Source organism: Cheilinus undulatus, linkage group 10 (genome assembly GCF_018320785.1).
Source record: "Cheilinus undulatus linkage group 10, ASM1832078v1, whole genome shotgun sequence".
NCBI lineage: Eukaryota > Metazoa > Chordata > Actinopteri > Labriformes > Labridae > Cheilinus > Cheilinus undulatus.
The window spans coordinates 9,674,877-9,694,003 of NC_054874.1; the positions used below are offsets into that span (position 1 = coordinate 9,674,877).

General features: G+C 39.6%; 1 protein-coding gene across 1 annotated transcript; it reads right to left on the minus strand.

Annotated features, from left to right (window-relative positions):
• Positions 1–9,105: 9,105 nt before the first annotated feature.
• On the minus strand, positions 9,106–18,527 carry zgc:92907 (uncharacterized protein LOC436733 homolog). The gene is made up of 4 exons (XM_041797022.1): positions 18,347–18,527; positions 15,333–15,495; positions 12,626–12,764; positions 9,106–9,429 (listed from the first exon to the last, which is right to left on the minus strand). The coding sequence occupies exons 1-4, from the start codon at positions 18,425–18,427 to the stop codon at positions 9,312–9,314; spliced, it is 501 nt and encodes a 166-aa protein (XP_041652956.1). The 5' UTR covers positions 18,428–18,527; the 3' UTR covers positions 9,106–9,311.
• Between the last annotated feature and the right edge of the window lie 600 nt (positions 18,528–19,127).

Consider the following 19,127-nt stretch of genomic DNA (forward strand, 5'->3'; position numbering starts at 1 on the left):
CACACCCAGGTTTATGGTTTCAGAGGTTATAGACACTTAATTATGTCCTAATAATAACTTTATTGATAAAGCACCTTTAAAACTGGAGTTACAAGGTGCCTCATGGGAAAACAATTAAAACAACAGGTTGAAAACCACAATAAAATGAAATATTTCAAATCACAAGAAAATAAATGATAAGTAATTAAAAATATAGTCAACAAAAGGCCCTAAAATAAAGAGGAACAGAGATGGCTAATCTAAGCTCTGCTGGAGGGGAATTTCAAAGGTTTGGGGCCTGAAAAGCTACTGATTACCTGCAATATAAACACAAAGTTCATGCTGGAAGATTTCAAACTCCAGTCAGGTGCTTAAAAAGGTACAAGATGAGAAAAATAAATTGTTTCTTGGTCATGTAAGGCCTTTAAAACTAGCACTAACAGTTTAAAATCAACTCCAAACATAGCTGTTTACAAGTAAAGGTCAACAAGGCTCGGGGTGATGTGCTGAAGTCTCCTGGACTGTAGATAAAAAACATCTGAGCAGCATTTTGTACAAGCTGCAGCTTGTGAATATTCCTCTACTTTATTAGAGTACAGGGAGTTAAAATATAAAGTTGTGCCAGACAAATTAATTCATGAACTCCTCACACCAAACAGTGTTGTGTATTTTACTGGGCCATCAAGCAATTAAATTTGTTTAGCATGATTAATCTCAGAATTTCTGTTCTTAATCATGATTAATATTCCTTATTCTCACATTTGGAAATTCCATGCTTTAGCATTTAAAACTGTTTTTATTTCATTTCAGGCTTATGTACTGTCTTAAGGGTAACTGACCTGCTTTTATTTTGAAAGGAAATAAATATCCAGGGATGCCATCGGGTCCCTGTATCACCAAAGTGAGAGCTGTGTCTGCATTCTCAGCTCAAAGTCGGACACGTTCCCGGTGCATGTTGGCCTTCGTCAGGGCTGCCCCATGTTAAGATTCTGTTTGTGATTTTCATGGACCAGATCTTCAGGCACAGCTAAGGGGAGGAGGCGACCTCAGAATTCCACTTCTGCTTTTTGCAGATGATTTGCCTCTGTTGGCCTTTCAGCGGGGGAACTCCAGCAGGCACTGGGACGGTTTGCAGCTGAGTGCGAAGCGGTTTGGATGAAGGTCAAGTCCAAGGTCATGGTTCTCAGATTGGTGTTCAAGTATCTCGGGATCTTGTTGACAGGTGAAGGTAGAATGGACTGTGAAATTGATACGCAGTATTGCGGGCACTGGGCCAAACAAATGTGGTGAAGAGGGAGCTAAGCCGAAAGGCAAAGTTTTCAATTTACCGGTCAGTCTACCTCCCAACCCTCACCTATGGTCATGAACTCTAGGTGATGACTGAAGGAATGAGATGTCCAGCTGGGGGAAGACCTAAGAGAAGACCCAAAATGCGCTGGAGGGATTATTTATCCTGTCCGGTCTAAGAACCTCTCGGGATCCCCCAAAAGGAGTTGGAAAGAGCTGCTGGGGAGAGAGATGTCTGGATTGACTTTCTCAGTCTGCTGCCACCGTGACCTGGCCCTGCTAGAAGAAGATGGATGGAAGGATGGATTCACTGTACTGATGAAAGAGGGTGAATTTAAATGGACAAAAATGTCATTCTAAATGCACAGTGGCTTTTTTTAAACCATTATCTTTAGCATGAACTTCAGATCTACTACTACTCAGCAAAACCTGCTCCAGATGATGCCATGCTATACAAATATGAATTAAACTTTACTGTTGGTGTCTTGTTGGAAAGGACTTCATCATGACTTTATTTATTCAATCTTAGATGTTTTTTTACAGTTTAATTAATATTGCCATCTGTAATCTTAATCTTTGTAATGCCAAAAGTCTTTTGTTCACAACAAATTTGGCTTAGTTGTGAGTACATCACAATGGAAGCTTGAGAAAAAAGACTGTTTCTGTGTCTGGTTGTTTTGGTGTGCAGCTCTGTAACACCTACCTGAGAGGAGAAACTTTAACAGTTTGTGTCAGGATAGGGAGGGGTCTGCCGTGCTACCTGACCCTGAACCTATAAAAGTCCTGCATGGAGGACCGGTCAGTTCCAATCATTCTCTCAACAGGTCTGTTTCAGTCTGTTCTTCTCCTGAGGCATCTCCAAGACAAACAGAGAATATGATCAGCAGCTCCTGTTGCAGGTCGACCTTTCTGCTGTTGCAGAAATACATCCTCTGATAGGCCTTTTTCTGCAAGTGTCTATGTGGGAGGCCCATTTTAGGTACAAGAAGGCTTTGAATCCCAAAAACCTGAAGGTGTCCTAAGTTGACAGTGTTGTCGAGTACGCTGCAGGAGGTATTGCACAAGAGCTTTTCTGTAATTGTATGAATTACGCTATGATGTAATGATCATTATAGCGTAATTTACTGGAATGAATGAGCTGTGCAATGCAACACCACTGGACAGTGGTGTTTCATCAAACACAGTGAAAGGAAATGGGGTTGCATTTGAGATTTCTAAGCTGTAATTTAAGGTTTTGCAAAACAAACAAACAAAAAGATTGATTATAGCAGTGGAGGACTCAGGATTTTTGAAGGGCAGGGGCTCAAATAACAAAAGGGCACCTTTTGTTTGCAGTGGGACACCAGTACACAAAAAAGTTCTCACACATTTACAAAATTAACACCACTGGAAGGACTCCCACCTCAGGCCCTTTATCATGATTTGCCCACTGAAAGGGCACCCAGGGGTGTTCTTTATCCTGCTCCGTCTACTGAGAGGGCATTTCATTGTGGTGTATTTACTACAGGCTCATCAAAGAGGGCACTTTATCACAAATGTTGTCCACCTGGGGACTCTAGAGCAGTGGTTCTCAACCTTTTGAGCCCGCAACCCCAAAAATAAAGGTTCCAGAGAGCGGGGGCCCCCACTGTACCTGAAGGTGGTTGAACACAGCCATGTACATTCAAGAATAGCAGACAAGGCTGCCCAATAGGGGGGGAAATGGGAGAGCTTTCTGGGGCCCAGTCAAACTGGGGGCCAGTAAAATCCTGGTCCATTGTTAAGTTAAGCTGTGGTATATGCTTATCAAAGAAACAAATATCTTTTTAATTCATTTGTGTAGTAAGTCACCCTCTTAAAAATGTAAATCCTTTTGATTAATATAGAATTAAAATAAGTTAGAAATAGCTAAATGGGTTAATAATGGGGAAAAAATACTGGAAAAGGTGGTGAAAGTGGATTTTAAAAGTAGCAGAAATGGGTTAGAGTGCCAAAGGTTAGATAAAAGTAGCAAAAATAACCTAAAAATATGGCACAAATGGGTTAAAATGGGAAAAACAGGCATATTCAGTGGTAAAAGGGGATTAGAAAGTGGCTGAAATGGTGTTAAAGTGCCAAAAATAGTGGTATATTTGGTGAAATTGGATGAAAAATGATATAAACTGGCTAAAAAGGGTGAGCTGAGACAGAAATTGGAAGAAATGGGTTGAACTGGCAAAGAAGTACATGTCAAATTGTGAAATAGTGTTGATAGTGGCAATAAAGTGTCAATAGAGCCAACAATAGTCAGAGAGTGTCAAGATTTGGTTTAGAAGTGGCAAAAACAGGGTTTAAAAATGGAGAAAATTGGTTTTAAGTGGCAAACATTTGTTAAAATTTGTGTAAAGTGGCAACAGTGTAATCTAAAAACTATTCATAGTTTTTATAAGACATCTGGAGACCCCATCTCAGTGTCTCGCAACCCCCAATGGGGTCCCAACTGCAGCGTAGAGAACCCTTGCTCTAGAGGACACTCTACTAAGTTCGGTCCACTGGGAGGGCACCCAACTGGGCACTTGGCCACATTTTGTCCACTGGTGGGATCTTTGGTCCAATGGAAGGCACCCTACCGCTTTGGTTCTTAATCGAGGTCCGAGCCCCCTTGATGTGGCACCAAAGATTTCGGGGGGGGGGGGCACTAAGCTTTTTTCTGCGCTGAGGCTGTCAAAATAAGTTTGCATATAATATTAACTAAAATCAATGTAACATGCTTACTGGATGGTTCAAAGGTCTTTCAGTGACATGCATGGGCCTCTTTAATCGGGATTTCATCACTGAAAACAATTAAAGTTGACATGAATCCCTGACAGAAATGGACTATTTTGTTCCTGTGTTGGTCCTGTGTTGGGGGGCTCACCATTTTTTACAGTACAAGTTGGGGGTGCTCCAAGGACAAATGTCAGGACCCACTGTCCTACAGAGTCCTTTATCAAGTTTTGTCCACAGTAAAGCACCCGAGTGGACTTTGTCCATGTTTTGTCCGCTGGAAGGGATCCCTGGATGGCATTCTTCCTCTGTCCTGTGGGACTGTATGAGCCAGGCAGTACGAATGTGATCATCTTACTGCTGTCAGGTTTTAAAAACACAATATGTCTCATTCATCACTATAAACACACACCAAGCATTGATTCGAGCTGACCACTGCATTCAGGCTTGTTTGATTGACCCCCTGCTTTGACCCAGTTGTTTCATTTTTTAAAAAAGCTATTCAGTCCTGTCCTGTCAGACGATGAATGGAAGGTTTGTTCTTCATCACATATCATTGAATTAAACGGTTTCCATCCCAGCACAGGAATCACAACTCTCACATCAGTTAGTTGCAGTCAGGCTCCTCTGTGTGTTTTTGATCTGATCGTACTGTTTGGTTAGGATAACAAAATCAAAGCTGATGTAGAGAGGGTGACTTTGATTCAAATGTTTTGTCCTGTAAATTACATGTCTAATGTTGATGGCAGCTTGACTCTTCTTTTTTATTCAGGGCGTTGATTTCTTTGATTTAAGTCTAACACTGATAAATATTTTACTACATTTCTATAAAGACAGACTGACTCTAAATGCAGATCTTGTGTCTGGTTTAAATGACCCATCAGTGTTAATGTAGACGGAAAATGTTCACTGTAGAAAGATGGCTCTAAAGGTCAAAGCCAGAGTCGAACTAAAGCTGACAGAAATGCTCTGCTGAGAAAATCAAGTGACACTGGACTTGTGTGTCCGTCTCTATTAGATTAGCATGGCGTTTGCACAAACATCATGTGAAACAAACTGGAGAGAGAGGCAGAACCAGTCCAAACCAGATTTCTTCCAAGTTTAGCACATTCAGGGAAAAACACCATTTTACTACTACAACCAACAGCTTTTCATTACTAATGAATCTAAAGCCACAATTCCAGAAAAGTTGGGATTCTGTGTAAGATTTTAATAGAGTGCATATTTTAATCACAATAGATCAATAAAAACATATCAGATGTTGAAATTGAGACATTTTATCACTTCATTAGAAATATCAGCTCATTTTGATTATGACTGCAGCCACACATCTCAAAAAAGTAGGGACAGGGCCATGTTTACCACTGTATAGCATCCCCTCTTATTTTAACAACAAATGCCTGGGAAGTGAGCAGACCAGTTGCTGAAGTTTTGGGAAAGGAATGTTGTCCCATTCTCGTCTGATGTTGGATTCTAGCCGTCCAACATTCCTGGGTCTTCTTTTCTGATATTTTTTGTTGTATGATGCGCAAAATGTTTTCCATCTTCAAAAAGTCTGGACTGCAGGCACGCCAGTTCAGCACCTGGACCATTCTACTGTGAAGCCATGCTGTCGTGATGGATGTGTTATGTGGTTTGGATGGGAGCGCATGTTGCTCTTAAACCTCTGTATACTTTTCAGCATTGATAGAACCTTTCCAGGTTTGTAAACTGCCCACACCAGAGGCACTAATCCAATCCCATACCATCAGAGATGTAGACTTTTGAACTGTGTGCCGATAACAAGCTGGATGGTCTCTCTCCTCTTTAGTCCACAAGACATGCCGTCCATGGTTTCCAAAAAGAATTTCAAATTTAGATTCATCTGACCTCAGAACAGTTTTCCATTCTGCTTCAATCCATTTTAAATGAGCTGGATCCCATTCATGCATGCCTTCTTTGCATGATACAGCTTCAACTGTCATTTGTGGATGGTGCAGCCAGCTGTGTTGATGGCAAATGATTTGTGGAAGTGTTCCTGAGCCCATGCAGTGATTTTCCAGTAAAGAATCATGCCTGTTTTTAATGCAGCGTTGCCTGAGGGCCTGATGTCCAAGAGAAGCCAAAACTGAATAACAGAATAGATCTTTATTGTCATTGCTATAGAAACAACAGAGTAGCACCTCTTTGTCACCTCTAGCTAAAGGTCACATATTTTAGTCCTTTAAGACAAGTTTATATTGTTCTCAAAAGTCCCCAAAACATGCCTGTGAAGTTTATTGCAGAAAAAAACACTCCAGTATTGGATTTGTGCATGTCTAAAAAACCCCCTCTGTTTCAGTCCTGCTCAGATTCAGCTTTATTTTTGTGTCTGTGGCTTTAAGCGTTAATGAGCTGTCTGACTCCGCCCCTCTAAGGAAACTGATGTGGCTTCATGGATGTGGCTCTCCCGACTGAGAGGAGGTGGGACTTTCTTGCAAACAGGGAGGGCCAACCGAACCTGGGGGCGGTGCTAACTCCCACATGACATCATGAGGGGAAAATCTATGAACGACTTGTTTCAGCACCACACATTTTATGAAAGGGGAGGGGGGGGGGTGTGGACAGGTCAGGAGCACATATTTTTGTTGGAAAAGCCTGAAAGAGTGCATTTTGCATATGTGGCATTTTAATTTGGAAATTCCGAGTTGCCCTTCAGAGGAAAATAGAACGCAGCAAAAATCTAAGGCTGTCAGATGATTAACACTTTTAATCCCAATTCATCAGTGAATTTCTGTAGGTTGTCACATTTCAATTTTCACTATTAAATGGTTTCTTGTCATTTTGGATTTTGTAGTGTGTTAAATGGTTATTGGCCACCTGTTTGGACCTGCACACCTGCACTTGTTTGGAAAGACAAAAAGGGACTCCTGGTAGATTGGAGATTATGACGTGAACTTACAAGAAAAATGATTTTTTTTAATGGATTGAAAATAAGGGAACAGTAAAAAGGTAACCACACTGCATCATTATGGCTGCAGGGAGATGATGACGTGGTTTGACCAACATGTGCTGAAGGGGATATTAAAACATGCGATAAAAAACAAAAATCAATGCACATATGGACCTTGGTTCATTGTGATTAATGCTAGAAGTCCAAATAAAAACAACAGTGCAATGATGAGTCCTGCACTGAACCGCCAACAAATTATTCAACGCATATATGGCCTCGTGGTTTAAGGTGCAGCCCATGTACACAGGTGGCTCAGGTTCAGGCCCAACATGTGGCTTCTTTCCCTCATGCCTCTCCCCCAACTCTCATCTCTATTTCTGACTCTGTCCGCCTCTATGATTCAAGGAATTAAAAACACAAATACATATAGTATACATTGAAAAATTGTGCTGCATGGGTCTGTTTCACACTGTTTAATTATGTAACTGACAATGTAAGATCTACAACTGTAAATCTAGTTATTGACTAAAAACATCAAAAGTCCAGGACCAGTCTTGTCTGGAAATCTTGCGCTGAATGAGTGAAACCACAGAAGCTGCATTTCATAACCACTTCAAAAAAGCAGCATTTTAGCCCAGTCACATCCTGATAATGTCTGTCTGAACATCTTTACTGCGTGTGAATTTTGCACAATGTTTGGAAGCTTTTTTCTCCATTTGTCTAAAAGTCGCCACTTCCTAAATTTAGAAGTTTGCTTTAACCACAGATTCAGAAATTCAGTTCAGTACATCTCTATTGTGACACTCATCAGATGTTTTTCTTTTAACAGCTGTGGCCCCTTTTATTAAAGAGAAGAACTGAGTTTTTTTTTTTTTTTTTACCACTGGTTCTCTTTCTTTTCCTCAGAAATTCTTCCAGAAACAATGATGGGGGACTTTCCTAAGAGGAAGCTGGGCCTCAGTTTGATTCTTTTTGTAAAACACATTCAATATTTACTGTAATAAACAACCTGAAATGGCAGCTGTACCTTGTAACAAGTTAGCATACCTGGCTTCTGAATGTAAAAATATGCAGCTGAAACTTTCTGTCTCTGCAGTTTCTGAGGGGAAAAAGACTAAAATATTTGTGACACGCTGTGCAGAGGTCGTACAGCTGAACTCCACGACGTGCTGCTATTCACTCAGTACTTCCTGCTGAATAAAACGCTGCCTGATGAAGAAACTCAAAGAAACGATGAGTCAGCACAGTTAAATCAACATCAGCTTCCCCTAAACAGCATGTCTTTTAATTGTAGTTCCACAAACAACAAAAAGGACAGAACAAGAATGAGAAAGTTTTTTTCTTCAAAATAAAATAAGAAAAAAATGTAAGTTTTATTTCAGTTTCCTGTTTGTTTATGCAGAGAGCTACTGAGGCTGATGGTGTGATTTTCTGATTAAGTAAAATAAATGCATGCCCTGTCAAATAAAGAGTGATAAGAGTTAAAATATTAAAACAAAGAGCCGTTATTTCAAGTAGATTCTTGTCTGTAAAATGTCTTCAAGTTGAAAAGCTACCAAATATCTGTTTCTGCTCCTGCCTGGACTGGGAGGACAAATCACATTTAGCTGCAAGGTCATAATGATTTTTAACTTCAACTCACCCTTGTGGCAAAAACTGGTACAACTAACTCTCGATGATACAGCAGATTTATTCAGCACTTGTAAAGCAGCTCCACTGTATTTTTAACCCTAAAATCAGGGCTGTGAAATACTTAAAGACCATCTGTTTTAAAGTTTATTCAGATCTCATTTCACACCAAAGGCCTTCTGTAAAAGTTGCATTTATAAATGTACATTTTCCTTTTATTTTAACAGGAAGTGACCCTGGTTACTGGTTAATTCTTAGCTTCCTTCAGCATGTGCATGCACTGCAGTATGAGGCCATAGTGTAGAACAGGTCTTGTATCTTCTTGACCACAAATTTTCCATAGTAAGCAAATACTCACCTGCCTGGTGCAGCTGATTTGAAGGTGAACAAAGACAAAGTAGTACATCCCAATTGTATGCATACTACAAGCAAAGTACATACTTCGTAATGATAGCTGTCTTTTTAGTTGCATAATCAAACGCAGTTTAAAAACAGTCAATCTTTAAAAAATGTATGCATTACCTGTTTCTCTGTTGATTATAAGTGTAAAGCACCTCGCCAGAGACAAGATGCACTCATTTTACGAAGTCCTTTTATACAAATGAGTCATAGCACACATTAAAGTGGAAATTACATATATTATCATTGCATATAAAAGAATAGAAAGTCAAATGTCCTTGAGAGGCCATAGTGTTCTGTGCAATTACAATATGATAACTAAGTATCATAATCTACAACATGGTTCTCCTGAATGTAACAGAAGTTAAGAAGTCCCTTAAAATCAAAGTTTCTGAACCCCGAGAGCTTTGTCCAGAAAGTTTGCAAAGTGCTGCGGCTGACCGGGCAGGAATGGCTGAAGAACAGACAGATCCATGGTCCTCAGAGTTTCTGTCAGGGTGCTGAAAGATTAAAAAAAAGATGTTTACTATTTTCATAATTGAAGGAAACTGTGCATATGAAGACATGTTGACTTTATTAGAGTAATGTTGATGTATTTTGGTACTGTGCAGAACTTTTAGGCATGTTTGGGCTAAAAACTGAGGCTGAGTTAAGGTGTAGATGTGGGGAGTAAAGTGCCTGAAGGAAACACCAGGCAGGAAAGAGGACTGACACAACCCAGGCCATGCTCTGGATGTCCTTGCATTTTACCAGGGGCATGAGAAAATAATCTTTTAGGGCAGAGTTAGGGGTAGATGTGGCGAGTAAGCACAGCCTTGGGTACTGTCAGAGTGGGTAGCAGGGTTGCTACAAGCCCCTGGTTGTGCTGTGGATGTCCCAAGCACCAGAAAACCGCAGGTGGTCTCCAAGTTTATCACCAGGTGTGAAAAGGCCCCGATAAAAGACATGCAGTCGAGTGTGACCTTGGCTGAGGCGTGTTGGGCCCCACGGTGAATCCTCAGCACCCTACATGCCTAAAACTTATACACACTATTGTCTATAGTGCAAGAAACACTTAATTTCTAAATTTTGGAGATATTTAAAAAATAGTTTCACTAGGCTGCCACTTTTGCGGAATGCATTCTGGGTAGTGATGTCACTCGGCTGCACTGTTCGTTTCACATACTTTAGATTGTACTCACCTCCGTCTACATCACACTAAGTCCACAGCCAGCAGTTTATGCTCTGGCAATGCTTATTTCATTTTGTGATCAACAATTTTCATCGCTTTCAGTTAAACATACTGACCCCTCCCTAACTACCCACCCCTGGTTATCTTCACATTTAAAATTAGTCTAGGTTATAAGCCTCAATACTCCATCTTAAGCCATGGACACCTGTTAGATAATCATTATGAGGAATTATGAGAAAATAAAGAAATAAAGAAAGTTTCAAACTGAACTATAACATAAATGAAATGCTTACCTAATAAATGTCCTTACGTGTAACTAAGCAAAGCTAAGCCACTTCCAAGACACACATGAATACAAAAGATAACACCCTTCAATAAAAAAAAAAATCAAAAACGCCCCTTCTTGAGATTTATGGGGCATTCCTGGACCCCAGTTTGAGAATCATTGTTTAAAGCACACTTCTATTTTTTTTTTAACCTTTATTTAACCAAAAAAACCATTGAGACCGAAATCTCTTTCACAAGGGTGACCTGGCCAAGAGGTCAGCTATGTTCTAACGTTGCAAACTGCTTATAGGTCGACTCGGGCCATTTCAGCAGTCCATTCTTAGAATGAGGGCACCTCCTCCGTTTTCCTCCCTCTAACAAGAAACTGTCTCGTTACATCAAGTTAAGAATGAGTCGTCACCTCATAGAAATAATCAGGGATGAAAATTACTTTGGGTCCCTGTAATCTCACCAATTTAGCAATGTAATCCATTCCAAAACTCTTAAATCTGAATTCAAACTTTGTCACAGGACCATGAAACATGCAACAGGTGGCCTTCTCTCAGATTTACACATCCAGCAATTTGGTGCATCTTTTAACTCCAAACAAGGAGGCTAATTTCAATAAAAGGACATTTTTTAACTGACTGAGGCATACTCTTGTATTTCTATCCATCATTTTGTGTTACCAGTCTTTACAAAACAGTAAAAGCTTTTATTAAACTTGCATTGTTTTTCTTAAACTTGCATTGACTTCTTCAAGAAGTAACTTCTTGAAGAAGACAAGAAAAGGCAGGTCAATGATTTTAATCATGCTTAATTTAACAATCAGCCAGTATAATAAAGGCTTTTTTTAAAGACAAGTGCCTTGTTATACCAATACATTTTATGGATTTGTTCTCAACCTTCACCAAAGACCACTGGTTTTTTGTTCTCTTTTTTTTTTTGCAGTACCAGTAGTTCCAAGAAGCTCTCCAGCCCCTTATTTGTTTTTCCCATTATTTTTAGGTTCTTTTTTTTATGTAGTTCTCTTTTGCAAAGTCTAATTCCTCAGTCCTTGGGTCATAATGAATTAATATCCCAGTGTCTCAAGATGGCAGCACTTATTTCCAACACAAAGCAAATGTAGTTAAGCATTTTCAGCGCTCTGCTTCCCGAGTGAAAATCCCTCCGTGTCAGTTATTTTTGCCGCCATTCTCACAACATTCTCAGTTGAAAACTGTTAAAATTTTACTAATAGTGCTGCGCGTGTCAGTGTCACTTCTCACCCACTGACCAATCACATTAAAGAAGGGGCGGAACTTCTGATGACAGCAAAGAGAAATCAATCGGACTTTTCTTTTTAAGGGTAAGGTTTTCCAGCCAACAGCTGCTGCCAATAACAGGAAAGAACTTGAGCATGGTTTTCTTGGTGATTTTCCTTGAAAATAATGTTACAGGTATTACCAAGGAAAGCAGAAGTCAACGTTTAGAAGCCAGCAACAGTAAACATAGGTAAGAAGAGCTCTGAAACTGAGATTGTGAGCACTGCTAGAACTAAAAGCGTGGGCATGGGTCCAAACTTCCTCCTCATTTTCCTCTTCACTTAAACTGCACTCAGCAAGTTTAAAAGGTTTTAAGGATGATGCTGAGCAGGAATGGTAGTAATGTCATATGGCTGCATTGTTCTTTTTTTAACATTGAAACCTTTTCAAGTTTTAAACCAGTGCAGTTTTTAGAAAGGAGGAAGGAAGAAGTCATTTTAATGTAAATGTAGGTGAGTTTATTCCAAAGGATGTTAAAATAGCAGTGCAGCCAGATGACATCACTACCCAGAATGCACAGTAATGGCAGCTTACAGGCAAATCTTATTTTTTAAACCCACTAGAATTTTTTAAAACCTAGTCTGCCTTTTTATACAATAAACATGTAGAAGACACTTATTGCTGGCGGCAGACAAAAACCGCACACCTCCATTTTTCAAGATTTTAATGTTTTTTACATAAATCAGTGCTATTACTCACCCTTCATTTCTGTAAGTGGGATTAACAAAATTTCAAACCAACAGAAAAGTGTCAGAAAAGATGCTGACTATCACCATTTAGTATTGAAATTAATGGAAAATGCACCATTAAAATTCCCTGAAAAGTAGTGATTTTGGAGATAGTAGGTTTTGGCCTGACACCAGTGTTACGTTAATTTATTAAAGTCAGCCTGTCTTAACATGCTTAGTTTCCTTTCATAACCTCATGCAATCTGTACATGTGAGAAAAACAAACCTGCATGTGCAGTAGAAGCAGTGGGAGTCCATGTGGAGCTGTCGAGCGAGCTCCAGCTGGTGGTTGTCCATCAGCTTGTCATTTACTACGACCAGCAGGGGCTTGCCGGCTCCGAGGGCCTCCAAACAACTTCCTGCCCCTGTGGGAAAAAAACAAGATCCTTATTCATGACTGCAACTTAAGTCCATGCATGAAACGGCTATGCTCTGTTCAGGGGGTAAACAACGCCATGGCGTAGATACAGACAGAAAACAAGTTATATAATCTCTACTTTCGGACGCTGGTTTCACTAAAATAAAGAGACTTTCAGGGTAGTTTAAAGAGTGTTTATGTTTTATGATGTTGGCTTACTGCAGCATGCTTTTGCAAACATTAGACCACTGGAAAATATATTTCAATGCTTATACAGTTTTACAAACAATAATTTGTTATTGTATACAACATTTCTTCCAACTTATAATCTTCAGCAAAGAATTCCCTCAGTACTGGGCACTTAGGATGTCTATTCCTGCTGCTTTGGTAGCAAAACAAATATCAATAATGTTTGATTTTTTTATGAGAATCAACGCTACACTTCAGTAAGTCTTCTAAGATGAGTTTATTTTCCTTGGTGGATGATGATGAAATCATCTGAGGAGCCTTAGTGGACAGGGTCAGACTACAAAAACATTCTTATGAGTCACTCCTCAGGTGAGATGAGACGTCTGATAATCCTCTTAACAAACACCATTGTCCATGACTCTACTGCTTCTTCTTCGCATTGTAAATATTGACCAGTGGCCATCTTACCAGCTGCTCCTCATTTTGTTATGTTCCTGTAGTACAAGCAGACTATAAAACCACCAACTCTCCTTTCTTCATCCTTAATCTCTAAGAAATGCAGCGCTTAAACATTTAGAAAAACATGACAATAAAAATGTGGGGTGGCAGCATTGACTACATGGTTGAAGAATTAAGCAGTTTCTACACAGTCAAGCCCCTTTCAGACGTGCAACTTTGACATTTTATAGGAAGATTTCAAGGGTAATCTATCCAGAAAATTTCCTGACTTGTTTGTTTCCCACAGCAGGAAGTTTTCCTGCAGTTTGCATGTCAGGAAAAGGAGGACACAGGCCCAAGTATATAGGACAGCACAAGGGAGCTAGAGGGGGAAATCCTGGGTAAAGCTTGAGTGAAAAATTCAGCTGTTTGCATTCACACATGCAGCTCACTCAGGTAAACCAGACACGTAAGTAAGGCTACTGTGATAGCTGTATAATATAAAAAACCTCAACTCCAGTCAAAGATCATCAACGCAAGCAGGGGTGGGAATGGCGAGAGGATGATGTGTTACACTACAATACGATACAATACACTACCTTACAGGTCACATATTATGCAAAAAAAAAAAAAAAAAAAAAAGTGCCCCTGGCCTGTCCACAATCCCCCCAAGAACCAACCCCCCCCCCCAGTCTCCACTTGTCAGAAAAAGTGTGCTGAAACAAGCCATCCTCAGACCTCTGAGGCCAATATAAACTTGTCTTGAAAGGGTAAAATATGTGATCTTTAAAGACATAAAACTGTCTGCTTAGGAAAAGGATGGGGGCCTTTAGATATCCCATAATGATCTTAATTTTGAACTCTCTGTAGTTCTTGGCCAAAAAAGGGTAACTATTTTATTGATTATGATTTTTTTTGCAATAGATACCAGTGGATGAATCCACTGTTGATCTAAAATCAATAAAATGTCATCTCCATTGGTCTAAAATGCACCAAACAGCTAATCTGATCCACTTACTACAAACATAGTTAAAAGTGTGACCGTAGATGCTGTCTTCAACAATCTCTCTGTGTGTTAATGATCGGCTCTGTGAAGAAGAAATGTGCCTGAAGCAAACAGTGAACTATGAGAGGAGGAAGACAAAAGGCTGATCAGATTTCCTGTGTCACAGACTGAATGTATGTCGGGTCTCGTGCCATGAGGACAACACTGTTTGTCCTACTGTTCCTACACAGCTTTGCTGAAGTGTTATTTCCACCCTACAGATAACCACATTTAAAGTAGAATTTATTCAGCTGAGAAAATATGCTGCTCATAGATGATATTAGAGAAAAGTATGAGCTTTTTTCAGTCAATCTTGATCAAAACTGGAGAAGGACATGTTGACTGAGCCTGGCTACAAGCTCGGTGATAAAAACTCTGGCTTTAGGCTGAGCATACCTTACAAACCCATTAACCTAGCTTCCCCTTGCAAGTGAGACAAAAAAGGAGAAACACACCTTTACTTCATTTGCAAGAAGTCATAAGATCTATTCCACCTCAACAAGTTAACTGTCATGAGGAGTTGTCATCACAGGTAAGAGAGGAGGAAAACAAGGGCAGGTAAACTATGATGTAATATGTTATCCTGTATCCTGACAGTTTGCTTTACAATGATGCCCTCATGTTTGAATTTGCTGCTGCATCAATCACCAGTTTTCTGGCTAATGTTTGCACACTGCTCACTTACCTGTATTTGCTTTTGCTTTGAAAGCTAACAAGCCAATATCGCTGTCTGAACATGAAGACTTCCTGCTTTTGTAAACATTTTAAAAATATGTATGCCAATAACACTTATATAACATGTCTGGTTTACGGAGCTGCGTGTGCATGTGGTCACTCATTAAAGAGTAAACATGTGTCCAGAGGAGAACATAAGCTTGCTGTCATGTTTTTAGTCTCACTCACCTGCATGGCTGATGATGAGGTCCGCCTGCTTCATGTCTTCTGCTATCGAGTCTTTGAATCGAAAAACATCGAGTTCAACTTGTGGGCAGCTGTCAGCTGCTGGAACGGCTGATCCTCTTCCAACCTGAAGAACCAGACGCTTGCATCCACGAGCTTTAAGAGCCTTCAGAGAGGTAAAAAAGAAAGATGTCTTAATTTGAAAGGGTCACAGAAACCACAACTGAAACCCAAGTACTCTATCTGCAAAGTTGCTGCTAATGCAGGACACCAGAAGGTAAGGAAAGGTAAGATTAGGTCAGGTAAGTGCATAAAATTTGACTTTGAAATGTGAAATTAGTATGCTAATATATTCCTACTGATTAATAGGAATGGTATGCAAATGTGAAAGGTAACTTAAACGGGCTCCTGTTTTCAGAGGCATCCCCAAAATGAGCTGCAGAATTATGCAAGGCATGGAAACACAAACAGTGCAGGGTGACAGGAAGTATTGTGAGGACATTAAAAGTATTGCAAAGTTACACAAATATCATTCAAGTTGACAAAAATTATTGTGGTATATAACATGAGAGAACTGCAAGGTTACACAAGAAAATTATTGCGAAAAGTGTTGTGAGGAAACACAAAAGTAAGGCCAGGCAAATCAAACATGTATTGCAAAATAATGCAAATGTATTGCAAAATATACTGCAAGGTAAAGCAAAAAAAATGGTACACAGTAATGCAAAAAAGGACCTCAAGGGAATGCAAAAACATACTGCAGGTTAACAAAAATATAGTGAGGTTGTGAAAAGCTGGGAGGCAATGCAAAAGTAGGGATGCACAGATGCATCAATTTCACATGTGTATCAGCAGATATCAGCCCTTTTGACAAACATCAGCCATTCAGCAAATAATGTGGGTGTGAACTGATGACAGTTGAAAACATTTCTGTATCTGTAGTAGGGTCTTAAGAATTTTCAATACTTCAATTCTTTTTAATGACTGCGTGTTTAAATAATGCAATATCTGTTACTTTTTACATTCAGTAGTACTGAAAGTACAAAAATCTTAAGGAAGAAACAAATATACAATGAGTGGAGAGAGAGAGACAGCATGCTCTGGTGGGCAATCAAATGAGAGCAAGTGTCAGTGTCCTGTTGTTAAAACAGAGGGCTGGTTCAGAGAGATAAGATGTTATTTCCTGATTGTTTCACAGTAGTTACGTTCTAAAGAAGTTTGAAACACACCAAAACTTCTGCACAGTGTCAGAGAAGATCCCAGATCCACTCTGCCCTTCGGCACCCACCCTAATTGGCAAATATGTTTTAATAAGTGTCTTTGGCATCTTTTAACGAAGCATGTGCTAATGCTATTGTCTGTTACCGACAGTAAGAGAGACAGCGATGTCGATAAAAGTTCTCTTAAGGCTACATCCCACCTGTGGACTGATGACAGCCCTGCAAAAATCTTTGCAGATGACATCACACAGCAGTGAAGAGCTCCCGCTGGGGGGAAAGTGGGGATTTTTACACAGAGAAATGCTTCAAAAAAACCATGTTTAGAGCCGTGTATGACTAAGCAAAACAGTCAAAGTGCTAAAATAAAAACGTTCTTAATTCTTAAGCTACTTTTATGTCCCGATAGTAGAGAGATATTTAGTCCCAAAAAGAAAAAAAAAAATCAGAGCAACTGCAGCAGACAGGAAATAGAAAAGGCCTCCATCTAAAGCTTGGAAGAGTGATGACACTTAACGGTTGAGGCCCATTTCCACAAAGCCGTCCAGTTTTCTTCAGTACAATTATGCCATAGTTTAGCATCTTTAATCGTGATGTTGCCTTATTTCCTCAGCCGATAACTGTCCATTCACGTCTGTTGTGACTGTTGATCCTTTTAGAGACCCAGATCATTTCGCTCAGCTTAGTAGAGCTGGTTGTTTGGCTCCCAAATGGCTTTTTACTTTTCAACAGTTTGCCTTTTAAAATGTGGATTAAATAACTACAAAGGATAAGGGAAAGGAAACTGGCACTCAAACAGGAGCTACCTACAATAGCTCGCATAAAAGAGCCCTTTCATCACACAAGCTTGTTCATCATTACTCGATCTCTCATCCCTTAAGGTTTCTTCCGTTGATGGTACATCGCTGCTTTAATTAAAAGCATATTTGTGACAAAATGAGAACTTGTTTTATGTTAAAGAGGCTCAGGTAGCCTCGTAGAAGACTTTATAGACTCTGGTCTTCCTTTATCTGGATAAACGACGCTAGGACATCTGCAGGACTGAGTAAATTGTGATACTGATTACCTCAATGCCAGGTAAATCCGTTAAACTGTGGGGGAGAAGAAAAACACACTTTTGTCCAAAGTGTAGGAATCATATCTGTATGTAGAAATTTTCTGATAACTGCAGCTGCATAGAGGTTCATTTAGAGCTTTTAAGTACTAACTTTCCTCCGTTCCCATTCATTCCTAATGGCTGTCTACCACTTCCTGACCCCCAACGAACATTCAGGATCACTTGATTGCACACAGACCTATATAGCTATGTTGAAAAGAGGGTAGGTAGACTGAACACATTTTTTTCTGTGAAATTTGAATTTATTTTACCTTTTATAACTATAAACAGAACACCACATTTTGTCATGTGTTGACTGTTCATTAACCTCTCTCTTGTGCAAGTAGGAAATCAGAAAAAGAAAAACATTTTTGTTGCTGTAGTTTTAAAACAGGTATCAATATCTTTTCATTTAGCTAGTATCATACAGAAATGAGAAATTGTGCTACCATGTGAACCTCAAGCTGATCAGTCGTCTTGATGCTGGCATTTAGCACACCTAGTGGCTGATTCAGGGTTGCAAATTAATATTGAAAGATAACACAAAAGTATAGAAACAGTTTGGAGAGGCAATGCGAAAACCACAAAGTGTTTTTGTTTTAATTTCCTAATTAAATTACCCCCCTTTAACAGGTTACATGACTACTTAGACAGGTGTCAACTAAGTGCGTCTTCCCCCCTTTTAGCTTGGTACCGTCACTCACCTGCACAGACTCTGGGCACGTGATGGTTTCGATGAGCTCGTCGAAGCTCGTGGTGCCGACAGTGACAAACACCGTCTTCATGTCTGCTCCACTAAAGCTGTCAGTTTTAACGTCTGGTTTTATTTATAAACACGTTTCACAGCCTCCTCTCATCTTACACCACACTGCCGGTGAACCTCACAACCACTTCCGCTTCAGATCTGTGACGTCAACAGCCCGACTGCGGCAGACGTTATGGTGCCGCCTAGAGGTATGGAGCTGGAGCTGCATTAAACACACAGTTGAAAAACACCAATTTGAATACTTTTCTGGATCTTTGGATTGTATTCTGCACAAATGTAACAGTAAACTAACGTGACGTCTTTGGAATAAAATAAACATAAATGCATGTGTGATCTTAAGGTGCAATGTTATTTTATTGACAGCACACCTATTAATACCAGGAGTGCCTCAGCAGTTGAGTTTTGATCAATCAAAACTTGAAAAAATGTAATAAATTAATTAACACTAATAAATGGTACAAAGGGATTGTGTTGGTGTAACAACATATTTATTTAGCTACTAAAAAGATTTTGGTGACTTGCCCTATGACATATTTTTCGGGCGAGGAAGTCTTCACATTTTATGCTATTATTTATATTTTTCAGTTCTTTCTGCAGTTTTTCAACTGCATTTCAGCACTAAGCATTCCTACTATTGATTTTGCACACCTGATTTCAATAATTAACAGGTGTAGCCTAATACTTTGTCCATATAGTTTACAATCAAAGCAAAAATGGGC

Coding starts and splice junctions, on each gene's coding strand:
- zgc:92907 (XM_041797022.1), bottom strand. CDS start 18,427: ATGAAGACGGTGTTTGTCACTGTCGGCACCACGAGCTTCGACGAGCTC. Junction 12,765..15,332: donor CCTCATCATCAGCCATGCAG/GTGAGTGAGACT, acceptor TTTTTCCCACAG/GGGCAGGAAGTTGTTTGGAG. Junction 9,430..12,625: donor TGCTTCTACTGCACATGCAG/GTTTGTTTTTCT, acceptor TTAATCTTTCAG/CACCCTGACAGAAACTCTGA.